Here is a 16,986-nt window from a genome sequence, read left to right as displayed (position 1 = left end):
GGACAGGGTTTTGTTTATGTCTTTCCAGGAGAATAAAAGCATCCAAATAAGGAACCTGGAGACACTGGACAACATTTGAAGAAAAAGGACATTTCAAGAGAAAATGTCCCAAGAAAAAGAGTAAATTGGCCAAGTGTTATCACCCACCTGCAGCTCCTCTCTGCTGCCCCCTACAGACATAAATGATATACCATCTTTAAGTGGTCCCAATTCAAATAACAATTAAAGCTGGCTTTGGGATTGGAGCTCTCTCCTTCTCTAAACACACACATGCTTGGTAAAGGAAAATCCAATATCTCCATCTCATATCAGAAGAACTGTCTGGTATGGGACAGAGGAACATAAAAAAATAAGGAATATTCTATTGCCACTAATCTCATAATGTTTTGGTTTTCATTTAACTTTCTCAAACTTTTCTTAGGGTATAGATATCTCAAAATGTATAAGGTTATTATGTATATATGTACATTTTGATCATGATATTAGTAGTCATACAGAGTACTAACTAATCCTAAAAATAAGCTTCCCCCAGCTTCCTGTGCGTGTTTTCAGATTTGAGCCTGAAACAATCTCGAACAATGTGCCTCAGACGTGTGGTCCTCAAACCTTTTTGAGATTTGTTAAACATGGATTTAAAATGTTTTATGTTTTCTACTATTCTTTTTTTTTTTTTTTTTTTTTTGGTTTTTCGAGACAGGGTTTCTCTGTATAGCCCTGGCTGTCCTGGAACTCACTCTGTAGACCAGGCTGGCCTCGAACTCAGAAATCCGCCAGCCTCTGCCTCCCAAGTGATGGGATTAAAGGCGTGCACCACCACTGCCCGGCGTTTTCTACTATTCTTAACTGTAACCTTTAGGGTCTCTGAGAAGATTGCAGGGCCCTACAACAGTGAATCCACCTGGATTGTGGTAACACTAACCAGTGGGCCAACTGGCCCATCCCCTTTCTGCTGTTAGGTTCTGTGCAAACACTGGCCACCTCTGTATTCTCCCTAGCCAGGATTGCCACTAAGCTGACAAACACCACCCAAAGCTCAGCTTCGGACTACAAACTGCTCAGAACATTCCAATTGCTCTGGGTTTGGAGGAGATAGAAACAAACATTTTACAAAACTTTGAAAAAAAAATATCGTAAGGCTGCCAAATACAACTAAGCTGGACATTGTGGAAAACTTGGCAGAAATGGCTTCGCTATTGTAAATAGTTTTGCTGTGTTAGAGTTAAAGATCTGTCCTTCTTATTTAGACAAAAAGGGGGGAAATGTTGCAGTTTATTTGATCACACTGTGATCCCTGAGATGGTGATGTTTATTGAAAAGACCTGTGTCTAGTTGTGGTGTGGCTCTAGCTCTAGCACGCACCTTTAATCCAAGACAGAATTAAAGAGAGTCAACCATAGATCAAGAGGTGGAACAAGCAACCAGCGGACCGCGAGGGAACGCAGAAGAAAAACCATAGAGAATGAGAGGAAGTCAGGGGGACAGATAAAGAGACGCACAGGAAGTAAAAAGGAGGGACATTGAGTTTGAGGATTTTTAGAGATGGTGTGGTGAACAAGCGCATCTTTTTGGGATGGCTCGCTCAGGAGGAAGGTCACCTGGGTGCTTCCTCTGCCTCTCTGAGCTATCAAGCTTTTGCTCCTGCATCTGGCTCCTGAGTCTTTATTGGTAAAATCAAACGATTGAGCTTTTGTTTAAAACGTCACTTGTGATGTTTGGTAAGGTGTCTACCCCTGGGGGTGCACTGATGACAGCCTCAGTCATTTATTGCTAGTAACGGAAGGAACACCCTGGAAAAATGACAATGTGAACCATACATATCACAGCAAATGCTCAGCTTGGCGTTACTACCAGGAACTGTGACTCACAGGAAGTGATTATATACTGTGCATTGACCCATCAGCTCATACCAGCATTACCTCAGACTGTGAGATGCATGTGTTACCATGGTGTTTGGCCATACGATGCTTCGGCTTTTTTAGAATCTTATGGGACCATGGCTCCATATGTGCTAAGACATGCCTCTTGGGAGACACCAGAGATATTCATGGATATCTGCAAAACACCCCAAACTCTCTCCTTTGACAGGGTCTCACTCTGTAGTCCACGCTGGCCTTACCCTTGCAATTCTGCCTCAGCCTCCTTAGCCCAGCGGTTACAGGGATGTTGCCCCATGTCTAGACACCTCAGTCCCCTTTGGCCCCAAAAGTTTTCTCCTCTATGAATTGAGGGCACCACCTGGGTGCTTTTCTCTGGGTAGATGGTGTCTCAAGCGAAGCGCGTATGTTTTCTAACTCCTGACCTGAGCCTGGAGGGCAGAACAGAAACCTAGACAGAGACATCAATATGGATGACAAACACAAGGTTAGTGCTTTGACCTTGGCAGCGCTCCAGGCCAGAGGTCTGGAACTGGGTCCAGTTACAGGTCTGCTCGGCTCCATCCTTTCTTATCTGGCCTCACAGGTCCTCCATTTGGCAACAGGTGGGATGGCGGCTGAGGGTTGGTTTGTCTGCTCATTTGCTTGTTTTTGAGCGATGGCCTCTGGACTCTGCGGCCCTGGCCCCCACAGGCTGCAGTGAGAACAGCGTGGAGCTGAGTGTCTCCCGCATTGAACTGTGGAGCCATCCGTAGTGCCCACCCCACTCCAGATGTCAAGGGCTGTCTATGCCCTCCTCCTCAGCTCTAGCCCGGGCTGAGAGTGGTCCATGCTCCTAAGCTTCCGGAAGAAGGAGACTCTCTCTGTCCCACGTCTGTCTGTGATGGCCTTGTCCTCTGTGCTAGGCGGGGCCATAGAGCGGCCAGGCTCTAAGCCTCTGGAAAAATCAGAAGCAGGGGGAGAGCAGATAAGACCTCTTCGGCCACCCCCACAGCCTCAAGTCCTCTCCTGAAGAATGTCTGAGGCTCCTTAACTTTTCTCAAGCTTTGTATCTGCTGATCCCCGAACCATCAACGCCCTTCCTTTTCTATGGCTGTTGAACTCCTTGCCCTACAAGGTCCGATGCAGAAACTGCTCCAAGATCAATCTGTCCGCGACGGCACAGATCACCCTGAATCGTTTCTATACTCATGTCCTCATGTTTGACTCTTCTGCACTTACGTCCTTATGTCCCTCTGCCGTGACTGCTTGAAAGAGACACGCAGGAGAAGACATTGCTGGGTGCCTGCCTGTCCCAAGCTCCAGATAGCCCTCTTCCCAGCTCCTTCCCCCCAACATTCCCACTTACTCCTCAATCGGGACCCGGACTCCAGGATCAGAAGATCCAAACACCCGACCGAGTCTAGAGCACAGCGTGAACTGCACTCCATGGTGAGGCAAGCCAGGCGCGGAGACAGGTGTGCACCGCCTACAAGTTGTAGCAGGCGTTGCCACACGGCCAGGAATCCAAGGATTCCGTGGGGCTCGTGCGGCGCCTGCAGGGCTGCCAGGGTTCGGGGCGTGACCGTATCTCCCAACCCTGGCCACTTGGGTTCCTAGGGACCACCGCGACCCGCCCCCAGGTCCGCCCACGAAGCGCCTTAGCCTCGGCCCCTCCCCTCGCCCCCGCCCTCTCCCGGGTCCCTAGGTCCCCGCCCGCGACACCTGGGTATCCTGCGACAGGTGAACACTGCGCAGCAGAGAGCTCGCTAGAGCTCCAACGTCCCCACCATGGGTAACAGCGCGACCCGCAGCGACTTCGAGTGGGTCTACAGCGACCAGCCTCACACCCAGAGGCGCAAGGAGATGCTCGGTGAGCGCGAGCGAACCTAGCTGGGACGCGGTGGCCACAATGGGGTGAATGGGATATGGGAAGCAGTGAGCGCCGGCGTCAGAGGTGGGGTGGTGGGGGGCCAGAGCGCGCCGCGGATTTTTCCGCCTGCAGCTAGTAGGCGCCTGCTGTGTGCAGACCCTCTTGCTTCACAGCGGAGCCAACTCAGAGCAAATACGCGCACTCGCGCGGGCTACACCTGCTCAGGAAGCAGGAGATGCCTCTTTCCTTGGGGACGCGGGAGACTCCGAAGATCCTATTGGAAGATAGTGGCTTTTCTCGCAGTGGACCTCTCCGAGGTCCCAGGGTGGACACTGTCATGCGGATACCCGGCTGTGCGCTGAAGTCTTGGGCACCGTGGGTGGAGGGTGCTACCTTCCTCCGAAGTCTCCGAACCTCTGTGGCTGCTCGCCACTCACAGCGCTCCCTTCTCTCTCCCCATCCCGTTGGCGCTGGAGCGTCTGTAAACTCTTGTGTTTCATCGGATCGGCAATGCCGCTTCCTGTGGGTTTAACTCGAATAAGTTTGTCTTGCATTTGTTCAACAGTCAGCTTCCGTTTTTCGTTGCCAGTGGTATCCGGGCTGATCTCCTGGTCTCCAGGTTGTCGTTGGTCAGGTCTTGAACTGATGCTTCTTTTTCTTGGGGTTTTTGGGTTTTTCTTTTTTTCTTTCTTTCTTTTTTTTCTTTTTTGACGACTTTGGCGCCTAAAGTGTGCAAGCTTCCTTCTGACTTTTACATCATTCAAACTCAGGGTGCACCTGGGCTGCTGCTGCTGCAGTTGAGGGCTCAGGACCTGTCCTGAGGGGCTTGTTTTTTGTGGTTGTCTCCCACATATCTGGGTTAACCATCTTTCCTACTCTTGTGAAATTACCACAGCAAAAGGGACCTTGGTTCCCCTTCCTTTGCCACAGGAGGAGGGCAAGTGCCTTGGCTGAAACACCCGAGGGTGCCAAGCCCGGAGCAGGGGCCCCCTCTGCTTCTCCTCTGCCTCCCCTGCTTCCTTCCTGAATTCTCTGGGCTCCTGGCGTTAGGTAGAGAGGTCCTGTTGACAGGGACAGGTGCTCATGGGATCCAGAAAGATCGCACCTGCACACGCGTGTGTGCGCAAACACACACACACACACACACACACACACACACACACACACACACAGAGTTCTGCAAAATGTTGTGGTCACACTGCCTGGTCCAGCAGGGAAAGGATAAAGTAGGCTTCCGGAGGGATGGGAGCTGGTAAGGTATCTGGGACTCTAGGATACATGAAAGGTTCCTGACTGGTAGCTGCATGAGTGGGCTTCAGATTTGTGGTCCTCTCTTCTCTGCCTCCCTAGCCCTGGGGTTAAAGATGAGTACCGCAGAGCCAGAACTCTAGTTCCTGTTGGCTTCAGATTTGCTATCCATGACCTTGCTATCTGGATCCTTCTGCCTCTGCCTTCCTACTTCGGGTATTACAGGCACCCATCCCCACTCCCGGCATCTATGTGGTGTTGGGGAATTGACCCTGGGCTTTGCACGCACTAAGCAGCATTCGGCCAGGGGAGCCATGCTCCAGCCCCAAATATCTCTTTCTAAGCAAGAAACCAAGAGCCTTAGAACACATCCAGACTTCCTAGAAGATTGGCAGGGGGAAAAGTGTCAGGGCTGGAGCATGGGGACTTAGAGGGACGCCCTGGTCCAGGCATAGCAAGAGAGCTGTCACCTCCAGGGAGCTCCATTCATGCCCCTTGCTGTAGGGCCTCTGGCTTCCTGATAACCTGTCTGGTTAGTACTGGTGACTCTGGATGTGTGTTCTTTCACCTGCTAGAGCTCTGGTCTTTCCTGCTTTGCCAGGTATGGTTCAGTGCCTCCTCCTCCAGGAAGCCCCCCCCCCCCTTCCACCCCGCTGGCTGCTCTGATGGCCCTGGCTGAGCGTGTGGTCACCCTGGACTTTGCCTCCCTAGCTCCACTGTCTGAGCTCTGGTCTCTGCAGCAGAGATTCTGTGGCTGGTAGAAAAGCTCTTCCCATAGCCAGGATGAATCATGGCAACATGAGGAAGTTGGGAAAGGCCGTCAGAGAAACTTCCTTACTAGGCTGCTGTTCAGACTTGGGAAGTGATGGGTGAAGCATTCCGGCCAGGATCCCCCCACAGACGTTCCCATAGCTGCTACTGTAAGCCTCCTGCAGACAGGATGGGACTCACTGAGGGTGGAGACAGATGGACAGATGTCAGAGTGCTCCTTACTTCTCCAGCCTGAGGAAAATCTAGCACAATATTGGTCTTTATCTTTCCAGAGAGGAAGCCATTTGCCCTGTGCTATATAGCCCAGAGGCCACTGAGGCCTGGGTTGCTCAGGTCTGGACGTCAAGCCCACTGTTGGTTGATGGCTACATCAGCCTGTGCAGCAATCTGACAGGTGTTCAGTGACTGAACCTCCCAATCAGGTCCCAGGAAGTCATTGCTAAGAGTCGGCCCCAGTGTTCTGTGATGAGACCGAAGTCCACCTCCTGTTGTCGCCGAAGATGAGGGTGTGCTCTCCTGGCACAGTGTCTTAAGAAAATAGGGTCCCATGGCAGCATCTAAGAACATGCTTCCTGGGCCAGGGCAGCCAGGAAGCTGACCCATTATACACCAGGTCAGGCCCAGGAACACAAACTCGGGTTTGTTTCTTTGAAGATAAATAGCTTTGTAATTTTGTTTGCTTTTGAAAAAAAAAAAAACTATGAAAGCAAGGTACACACACACACACACACACACACACACACACACACACACCGGAAACCAGGAAATAGTCGTCAGTTATTGGATTGTTTGCTTAGGAAAAGCCAGGCTACAACTCCTCTGTGTGGCAACAGCCTTTGGGAGATCAGAAAACCCAGATGCCACTGCCAGAGAGTCTAGGGTACAGAGGGAGCCACCAGGGGAAGGTGAGGCTCTGGTCACCCAGCCACAGACACACAGACTCCAGGGTGATTGGCAGGAAGCCTGCCTCTTGCTGGGATGTGCAGGGGTCCGGTTGAGCCCGTGGCCTCCCCTGCCAGGCACAGCTCTGTGGCTGCCTCTACGGCTGTGGTCTCCCTGGGAGCCTGGTGTCTTGTGCCCCAGTTACAGGACCATGGTTTTGTGGTCAGGGGTGGTTCTGTGCTGAGGTGCCGAGGTGTGCAGTGCTGTGCTATACAGGAATGGGAAAGTGGGGGTATAGGGGACTGCCTCCAACAGTTCAGGAGGCCCTTCCTTCCCTGTTACATCCTCCATTGCTGGGATTTAGTCTTGGCCCTAGCCTATTAGGGATACCCAGACGCTGACCCTCTAAGCCCTCCTCTGCATTTGCCTTCTCCCGAATCTGGGAGGTCCAGGCAGCTTCCTGGCCTTTGTAAGCATTGTTCTGTGGCGAGCTGATTATTTATTTTTGTGGTTCTAGAGATGGAAACGAAGACCTGGCACTAGCTAGGCCGACATCATGTGACACCATGACCCTCCCAAGCCCGGCTAGATTTTTTTTTTTTTTTTACCTCTTTATCAACTGACCCCGTGCATGGTCTCCAGAGTCTTAGCTTCCCTGTTCTTTCCACAGAAACATTCTGGTGACACACACACAAGTAAGTACACAAGTGCACACTCACACATTTGCACACGTGCATGTTGGCGTGTGGTAAATGAGAAATCACCGGCTCTATGGAAAGAACAAAAAGCCCTGAGTTATGGCGGTTGCTGATTTCGTTAACTATTTCCCTCCTGGCTCCTTCCCACATTCCTGGGTGCGTCCCTGCGATAGAGATGGGAAAATTCCCACTCTGGTTGGTGTGCCCAGGCACCCTGGACATCAACCCTGCCCTTCCCTGTCACCTTCCTCTCCCCTGTTCTTCTTTAGTATGCCACACCCTCAACCTTTGTCCCCAGGTGGAATTCTGTACCTGACGTCCTCACTCAGTGCTGGGGAGAGCTCAGTTGTGTCTGGTGCCCAGTAGCTCTGGGGATTGAGAGAAACCAGAAGCAACGGACCCTCCAAACACCTTTGCCATCCCTAGCCAAAGCCCGCCAGGATCAGCCTGGGTGCCAGATACGTGTTCTGGTGAGGGTTGCTTCCTTGTTCATATCATGTCCTTATGTTGCTTAAAGGCAAGGGAGCACTCTGGTCTACTGTCTGAGGGAGCACTCTGGTCTACTGTCTGAGGGAGCACTCTGGTCTACTGTCTGAGGGAGCACTCTGGTCTACTGTCTGAGGGAGCACTCTGGTCTACTGTCTGAGGGAGCACTCTCGTCTACTGTCTGAGGGAGCGCTCTGGTCTACTGTCTGAGGGAGCACTCTGGTCTACTGTCTGAGGGGGAGCACTCTGGTCTACTGTCTGAGGGGGAGCACTCTGGTCTACTGTCTGAGGGAGCACTCTAGTCTACTGTCTGAGGGAGCACGCTGGTCTACTGTCTGAGGGCACTGGTCTCATCTCAGGGGCTTCATTTTGTGACTTAATCACCCAAGGCCCCAGTTCCTAACACATCATGTGGGGATCTGAGTTTGGGATCTGATTTTGAGTTCTGTCGAACCTTGTTAATGTGTTCTGGGACACTGTGCTTAGTTTGTCTAACGTCATGTGCCTTCTTTCGTTTTTCACAGCCCTATGGCAGCACACTGACACACCATGTATACCCTTACTTTTTTTTTGTTGTTGTTTTTTTTGTTTTTCTAGACAGGGTTTCTCTGTGTAGCCCTGGCTGTCCTGGAACTCACTCTGTAGACCAGGCTGGCCTCGAACTCAGAAATCCGCCTGCCTCTGCCTCCCAAGTGCTGGGATTAAAGGCGTGTGCCACCACCACCCGGCAATATACTCTTACTTTTAAGGCCACACTTTAAGACCACACCCAATGCTCTTTCATCTGTACCATGACCCTGTTTGAGAATACTTCCATCTATACCATACTCCTCTGTGGAGGGGAAACTGGGAAGGGAGATAGCATTTGAAATGTCAGTAAATAAAATAACCAATAAAAGAGAGAGAGAGAGAGAGAGAAAGGGAATACTTCCATCACTCCAGACACTTTTTAGGGCCTGAGGCCATTCCCACCCCCAGTTATCCTGACATCTTCAGTGGATAAGTTTCAGTGCTAAGTGTCCAGCACACCATTTGTCCCTCTCACAGTGCCTTAGCCAGGACACACTATGTGCCCTGTGTGAGCTCAAGTGCCTGTTCCTAATTCTAAGATGGACCCGTCCCCCTCTCATCAGCTGGAGAGCCTCAGAGACTAGGATCCATATCCACCCCCAGGATAAAGAACAAGTCTAACAATGGCAGGTGAGAAGACAGTGAGGAGACTTCAGGAGACCCTTTGGACCACTGGTTGGTTTGTTTGTGTGTTTGTTTATGCTGTGCTGGGTCTCCCCAGGGCCTCTCACATGCCGGGGTAGGGCCAGGCTTGCCTGGGGCTCAGAACTGGGCTGGGGAAGCTCAAAACAGTGGGAGATGTTCTTGCAGTCAGTTTTGGAGCTGGGAAGAAGCTGTCCGAGAACGCTTTGGGTGCTGGATGAGGACTGGCTGGTCTGAGGTGCCACCCTCAGCTGTGGGGTGTTAGGTACTTTGGCCTATGGATGCCTATGGTATCATCACCATCACTATGCAGTTTGGTGGAGGGAGCTCGGCAGGTTTGACTGCTGGAGGCTCCCGTGACACAGGAGCCAAACGTGCTGCCCTGTAGCCAGCCTCGTCTTGTGCATTACTTAGCCTCCCTGGGAAAAAGGTGGGAGAATCCTGTCCTGGATGGGATTGATGCCAAACTGGGAGGGGCAGGGCATAGAGGTTCCAGACCGGAAGTGTTGAGGGACCTCACTGGAGGGACGATACTGCAGATTGGAGAGAAGGAGGGCTCCCCATCTCCATCAGGGAGGAGTGGCAGAGTGGCCTGCAGCTGGCAGTCCCTCTCTGGTGCTCTCTTGCCCAGCTCTTGACTCTGTCCCTGATGACAAAGTGGACAAATCAGGAGAATTTCTAGACAAAAAAACCAAAGGCTCATCAGAGGTAGAGGTTAAGAGTGTCTTATGGGTGTGGTCCTCACCTTAGGCTGTGGGTCCTTAAGAACAAATATACTAACATGTAGGTGGCAAATCTGTGGCAGCCAGGCATCCTCGGGTCCAGTGGTCACATGCCCTTAAGGAAGATGCCACCTGCCTGTGTTCCTAGCTCTGTGGGCTCTCAGGGAAGGCACATCTGAGGTGGAGCACGAGAAAGTAGCCTGAAAGAGAGGCACCAGCTGAGTCCGAGGATGCTTGCCTGCAGAGTGCTATAGATGGCTGTCCAGGCGGGGCTCCAGATTTGTCTAGCAGAGGCCAGAACTCTTGAGACATGCGAAGGGACTCCAGGCTAGAGGCTGGATACTGCCCACGCCCACCAAGAGAAGACTTCAGTGGAATGCCCATTGGGCAAAGGGCTTACCAGCAGCATGGGGTGCAAGAAGCAGCTTGGGGAATCAGGGTAGGCTCTGGAGGGGATATACGGTCTTCCTTCCATGTGGATAATTTCTCCTCTATGGGAGGTCCAGAGGAGGACCTGAGGCTAAGAAGGGCCAGCTAGGCCTCAAGGGCACAGTCAAGTCTTTGGGGGATAGGAAGAGGTGGGTGCACAGAGGACAGGGGAGAGTCATTAAGCAAGCACCCCACAATCCGAACACCTCCATCCAAGTCACTGCTGCTAGGCTGTGTCCCTAGTTGTATACCACATGTGCTGGCCTATATCTAAGCCAGATCCTGGGCTCTGCTGCCCTGAAGTCCACCTCACTGAGGCTGCTCACTTGACACAGGTGTGGCTAAACCCAGCCTCTCGTGCTGATGTTTGGCTCCCTTCCAAGGGGAAGCAAGGGCAGCTGCCTCCTGGAAGCCTTCAGCTAGAGTTTGGTAGTAGGTTCCTGGGCAGGAGCGGAAGAGGCTGGCTGCCCCCTGAGGGAGTCTGAGTGGGTGAGGCAGGTCCACGGAGGCCACCATGGGGGACTGGGAAGCTGCTGGCATGCACAGACTCAGACACTTTGCATGTGATTTTCCTGGTGGGGACAGAGCCTTCCTGCAGATCATCCTCCCTGTCACGAAGACATGCCGCCTTCCCCATGGTCCTGTGTTCCCCATGAGTAGAGCCCCTTTTCCTGCAACACTGAAGCACTCCCTGGTGGTGTCCCGATCCCAGCCTTTCACCTGGTCCCCAACCCCAATTCTCCAAGTAGCAGCAGACACATCAGTCCGAGTGGAAGGCCAGAGTGTAGCTCACATATCACAGAGCCTGTCCTGTGTGCCCAGTGCCATGTCTTTGCTAAGCCCAGTGAGATGATGCTGGGAGTGTACCCTGCTGGCTTATCTGTCCTGCCAGGGCTGGTGAGCAACACGGCCCTCAGAGGCCAGGTTGAGTTTGGCTGGCCTCTGTCCCAAGCCTGGGAGGAGGAGGCTGAGAATGTAGTCACCAGTTGTGGGTGTGTGTCACTTCACAGTTGTTTGCCCTGGACGTTAGTGTTCTGGCCCTGCCTTACTGGGCCAAAGCCTTCATCAACAGAGGAGCAATCCTTTTGAAAGACCCTACCGGGGAGCAGATTCGTTGATCTCTCCTGGCTTCTGCAGTCACCTACCTTCTTCACAGGGCTTCCTTTGTATCACAAGACAGGTGGCCTCACCCCTCATGTCCCATTCGGTCCCGTGGCTCCCAGCTTGGCTCTTGCATACCTGGTGAGCCTTGTGATGACTTTCATGATGCATACATCTCTTCTTCTCGACCTTTCACCTAATGTGGCCACAGGCTGTGGGGTTAGCATGTGAGCGTCTTAGCGGGTGTATTGTTCTGCTCATGACTGGTGCTAAATGTCCCCCTCCATTTGAAAACAGGCAACACAGTCAGCCTGGGGGGGGGGGCAGCTTGGCTTCCTAGAGCCTAAGCTCTTCAGATAACTAAGGGCCATTAAGCAACTGTGGGCAAAGTTGAAGGGAAACTGGTGGTTCATGTCCATTTGTGTCACCCTGTGCCATCAGGGGCCTCTACAAGCAGGCCCTGGCAGCAGCCTCAGCTTGGCCCTGAAATCTCCTAGGCCGCTAACAAGGCCTTGTCTTAGGATGCTATCGATTGCTCAGATGAAGTGTTTGGGAGCTAGAGGTTTCTGCATGCTTGTTTTTTTGTTTTGTTTTATTTTTGTTTGTTTGTTTGTTTGTTTGTTTTTGAGACAGGGTTTCCCTATGTAGCCCTGGCTCTCCTGGAACTTACTCTGTAGACCAGGCTGGCCTGGAACTCAGAGCTCCTGCGTCTGCCTCTCAAGTGCTGAGTTTCAAGGATTGTGCCACCACTGCCTGGCCAGACTTTCTTTTCCTGTGATAAAACATATGCGTGTGTGTATATATACGTGTGTGTGTGTATACATAGATATATGTAAACTATTTATATATATATACTTTACCTATTTGCTTATCTATGTATCCATCTGCTTGCTTGCTTATTTATATATTTATCTATTTATTCATACACACAGAGTCTCATGTAGCCCAGGCTATCCCAAGCTCACTATATAACTGAGAAATATCTTGGACTTCTGCTCCTTCCACCTCCACCCCATGTGCTGGGACTACAGGTGTGTGTCAGCACAGTGCTCCCGCGGTGCTGGGGATTAGTCCAAGGCTTTGTGTGCACTGGGCTGTTCTCCTGTCCCTGTAGGAGTGCAGGCTGGAGGCATTAGTGACAGTCACGTGTTATACAGCCGTCTTCGCTGGTCACATGGCCCTGCCAGTTCCAGTGAAGGCCAACAGTCCTTGCTATGGTCCTGGGAGATACTTGTCATAGGTCATTCCTGGGCAAGGCAAGTTGAGGCCACTGTCTGACCACAGGGTGGTGGAGCTGCTGAGCACTGATGCTGTTTAACTGAGGTACCCTAGGATAAGATCCTGCCTGGCTGCCTTCCCCTCTGCAGGACAGTGGGGACCCCATTGCTGGGGTGTCTGTTCTTGTCCAGGGAGCCAGAGGACAGAGCAGACCTGGTTCCATCTGCTTGTCTATCTCAGAATGTATCTATCAATCATCCTGGGTTTCTGATGGCCCTCTGTTCACGGATGCAGCTCCAGCTCTCTGATTGGTCCTCCTGTAGGATAGCCCCAGTGGTTTCATCTTGCCCCACCCTTTAGCGTTCAGGTACCAAAAATCTAACCGTGTTATTACTGTTCTATTTGTTTCCCTCTTGGTCCTTGCTGGCTTGGCTAACTTCCGAATGCGCCATTTGCTCCTTTTCTAGAATACAAAACACAAAAAATGCACAAACTGCACAGGGGCGGACACTCACTGCTGTGTGGAGAGTGGACGTTTTTGTTAGCTTCTCTGCAGCGCTTATTCGTTTTAGGGGCTGCCTCCCAAGCCATGCCTGTCTGCCCCAAGGGCCTGACCAGTTTGGGAATGACCAGTCCACATCATCCCTCTCTGTCCAAGCCCCTAGTCGCACACGACAAGGGTGTGTTTACTGGAATACTGGGGGCCTGTGGCTGTGGGTCTGTGGTTACTTTGGTTTTCATGTGACCCATTGTGGCACCTGCACTTGATTTCAGCTGGTGGCAAATTCCCCCTACCCTGGGAAGTCTCTCTAGCCTTGTCCTGAAGATGATCAGAGGCAGGGCCTTTGCACTCCACAATCCAGGCTGCAACTCTTCCCAGACACAAATTACAGCAATGGCTTGCCTCTCTAAGACCCATGAGGGTATGGGTTGGGCTGCTGTATATTTTCAGGGACTGTTGGGGGCTGAAGATGGGAGTTGGCAGGAGAATGAGGGTCCAATAAATCCTGAATCACTGTTGTCTTCCCTGCAGCCAAATACCCAGCCATCAAGGCCCTGATGCGGCCAGACCCCCACATCAAATGGACCGTGTCGGGAATGGTGCTGGTGCAGGTGCTGGCCTGCTGGCTGGTGCGGGGACTCTCTTGGCGATGGCTGCTGTTTTGGGCCTACGGCTTCGGTGGCTGCATCAACCACTCGCTGACACTGGCCATCCATGACATCTCACACAATACTGCCTTTGGCACAAATTACGCCTCCCGCAACCGCTGGTTTGCCGTCTTTGCTAATCTGCCCATCGGCCTGCCTTATGCCACATCCTTCAAAAAGTACCATGTGGATCACCATCGTTACCTGGGCGGAGACGGGCTGGATGTGGATATTCCCACGAACTTCGAGGGCTGGTTCTTCTGCACACCGGCCCGCAAGCTGCTCTGGCTGGTACTTCAACCCTTCTTCTATGCACTAAGGCCTCTCTATGTGAACCCCAAGGCAGTGACACGGATGGAGATCCTCAACGCCCTGGTGCAGCTGGCATTTGATGTCATTATCTTTGCTCTCTGGGGGATCAAACCCATAGTGTACCTTCTAGCCAGCACCCTCCTGGGCCTGGGTCTGCACCCTATCTCTGGCCACTTTGTGGCTGAACATTACATGTTCCAGAAGGGCTATGAGACTTACTCCTACTACGGACCCCTCAACTGGATCACCTTCAACGTGGGCTACCACATGGAGCACCATGACTTCCCCAGCATCCCTGGTTGCTACCTGCCACTGGTAAGTGCTCAGCCTGGGCTGAGCTGGCACAGGAGAGGAGTGAAGAGTGAAGGAAGGGCTCTGGCTATTCCCTGGATGCCTTTTCCTTTGTGTGTTGGTAAGGGGATGGTTTCCCTTTGGCTCCATGGCAGCAGGAAAGGCTAGACCACATAAGCCAGTGCCTGGAGACGGAGGAGGCAGATCCAGAGAGGGCAGAGTTTTCCAAGCGGGTGCAGGTTAGCAGCTTAGGTTAATATACTGCTTGGAACCCTGCTGATGGGCTCTGGGGTGTCCCTGGTCAAGCGCTTGTCCCGTTTCAGCGTCCTTTTCTGTTATCAGTGGACACTGAGAAGGACCCTGCTTCTTATCTCCTCCCTGTTGGAACCCATTTCTTATCACAGCCTTGGGACAGTCGAGACATACTGTGCCATTTGGAGCTGGCCAGGCAGCACAGGTGTGGATCTTGTCCTTGCAACCTATGGGAACTGGCTGTAGTGACAGGGAGGGAAAGCTAATAAGAAGGGAAGGGAGGCTGAGGTAGAGGGGGTTGAAGCTGAGGTAGAGGGGGTCGAGGGTGAGATAGAGGGTCAGGTGGTCCTGAATGTTAGGTGTGCAAAGAGCAGCAGTGGGGGAGGGGGCTCCTGTCCCAAGTATGTTTGCATATGCCCTTTGGATGGCCACGTGTGTGTGTGTGTGTGTGTGTGTGTGTGTGTGTGTGTGTGTGTTGGGATGTGTGAAAGCTTGTCCAGTATGCATTGGGCTGGATGCCTTTGGATTGTCCCAGTGATGTATGTGTTCACGTAGCAAACGTAGCTGTCTGCTCTTTCCACACTGGTCACACTCAAATATACATTTGAGATGAGGGCAGAGGTTAAGAGGAGGGGACAGCACATCTCAGAGGCCAAGCTTGAGTCTTGACTGAGGCCACCTCTGATAGGAACAGCCTTCGTGAACACTGTAGGCAGGAGAGGCAGCTGTCTGCTGGGCCCGTTTTAGATACAGCAATGGCTGTTTCCCTGGGAAGGTGGGAAGGCAATCTCCGCAGCACTGTGGGAGTTGGGTTATAGGCTGCAGTACTCCCTAGGGGAGGATGTAGACACAGAGTTTCAGGTCAGGGTAAAGGCTCGGGGTGGAGAAGTGTGATCGCTGAGCAAACAGTGAACCGTGAGGCTCAGAGGCTGGCAGAACATAGGATGCTGAGGTGAGGGTATGACCCAAGGTCTGCAGGGTGTAGTTCTCAGAACTCTGCAGCATCATAGTGGACCTGTCCTGCTTGTGTGTGTGTGTGTGTGTGTGTGTGTTTACTCACGAACCAGCCGAGGTGCAGTCTTGACCTCAACCCCTTCCCATAGGTGCGGAAGATTGCACCCGAATACTATGACCACCTGCCGCAGCACCACTCCTGGGTGAAAGTGCTCTGGGACTTCGTATTTGAGGACTCTATGGGACCCTACTCCAGGGTCAAGCGCAAGTGTAAGCTGGCGAAGGACCAACTGTGAGCCCTGCTGACCAGTAGTCCAGATGGAGCAGCCACAAGCCTCCTGCCCATGTGAACTGGTTTGTCTGCATCAGCTCCTGCAGCCTAAGCTGCCTCTGGCTGTGTTGGACCCAGCAAGTAGACACAGATTAGAGAAACCAGGCTTACCCGACCTTTCTGGGTCTTAGCTATAACTGCCCAGGATACTGAGCAGGAAGAGCTATGAAGCTGGTGTCTCTCTATGCCCCAGATTAAATCTAATATGTCTTTATAGTCTATGTGTTTTCCTTCTTTTGGGCAGGATGGAGTCTTGGCCTGAACCTGGGATCCCAGAGAATGAGGCCTGAATCCCAGTAGATGGAGTCCAGCACCCGTGTAGCTCCTTTTGGCAAGCCCCAGGCCTGATCCACTCCCTTAGGCTCTAGAAGGCCTGAGGCATCCACCTCTATGGAGGAACCTCTAGGTATGGGGTGCACAAGGTCCCTCCCTCCGGGCCACAGAACAGTTCCACTTTAGGCCCCTGATTTGTGAAACCCTGCTGGTCAGGCCAGCAGCGTGAGATCCGTATCCCCGGACATGGATGCATCAGGTTGCAAGAAGTGTTTATATATAGTCCTAGACAAGGTCCGCTCAGGCCGGCAGCATAGGGTCCATATATCTACATAGGGTCAGGTCACGTTGATGGCATGGGGCTCATCTCTCCCCATCCTACATGGAACTGGCTCCCAAGTCAGATGGCTGGCTGGGCGTTTGTGTGGGAGTCGGGGGCGGGACCCAAAGGCTGCTGTGATGACATGGCTTCGATTAAAACAGGCAGCCTTGGTTAGTGAGCCGGTCCTAAGGGGTCGGGCCATAGTGGGTCCTGATGTCCAGAGCAGGTAGCAGCAGTGTGCTGGAAGAGGGGGCCTTGGTAGAGAGACACATGAGTGGGCCCAGCCTTACAGCTCCCACTATAGCCTGAGCTTGAGGCGGTAGGCTTGACCATGGCGGCCACCACAAAGGAGGCTAGGCAGGGAGGGTGTGCTACAGCCATCGCCTCATGCCTGGGAGTGGCCCCTGTGGTTCCAGGAACAGGTGTCCTTGAATAGTGACTGTTGAGATGACTTAGAAGGCCTGGTCTAAGAAAGGACTTTGAACCAGGGCAGGTAGCCCTGCCCTGTGCATGCAGGCTAATCCATGGACTGAGGGGAACTCCAGTGAGTCCAGCTGCCACCCTACTACCCTAGATGTGCCCCACCTCACCCAGGCCCACCAGCCCTCT

General features: G+C 52.5%; 1 protein-coding gene across 1 annotated transcript; it reads left to right on the top strand.

Annotated features, from left to right (window-relative positions):
- Nucleotides 1–3,577: 3,577 nt before the first annotated feature.
- Nucleotides 3,578–16,001, top strand: Degs2 (delta 4-desaturase, sphingolipid 2). The gene is made up of 3 exons (XM_028764569.1): nucleotides 3,578–3,726; nucleotides 13,527–14,269; nucleotides 15,601–16,001. The coding sequence occupies exons 1-3, from the start codon at nucleotides 3,645–3,647 to the stop codon at nucleotides 15,745–15,747; spliced, it is 972 nt and encodes a 323-aa protein (XP_028620402.1). The 5' UTR covers nucleotides 3,578–3,644; the 3' UTR covers nucleotides 15,748–16,001.
- The last annotated feature ends 985 nt before the right edge of the window (nucleotides 16,002–16,986 follow it).

This window comes from Grammomys surdaster, unplaced genomic scaffold (assembly GCF_004785775.1).
Source record: "Grammomys surdaster isolate TR1022 unplaced genomic scaffold, NIH_TR_1.0 144, whole genome shotgun sequence".
Classification (NCBI taxonomy): Eukaryota; Metazoa; Chordata; class Mammalia; order Rodentia; family Muridae; genus Grammomys; species Grammomys surdaster.
The sequence above is the reverse complement of the archived record's forward strand: the minus strand, read 5'-3'. Positions and strand labels throughout refer to the sequence as shown.

Excerpts from the sequence above, each read along its gene's own strand:
- Degs2 (XM_028764569.1), top strand. The coding sequence starts at position 3,645 with ATGGGTAACAGCGCGACCCGCAGCGACTTCGAGTGGGTCTACAGCGAC. Across the intron at positions 3,727-13,526 it reads GAGGCGCAAGGAGATGCTCG|CCAAATACCCAGCCATCAAG; the intron begins GTGAGCGCGAGC and ends TCTTCCCTGCAG. Across the intron at positions 14,270-15,600 it reads CTGGTTGCTACCTGCCACTG|GTGCGGAAGATTGCACCCGA; the intron begins GTAAGTGCTCAG and ends CCCTTCCCATAG.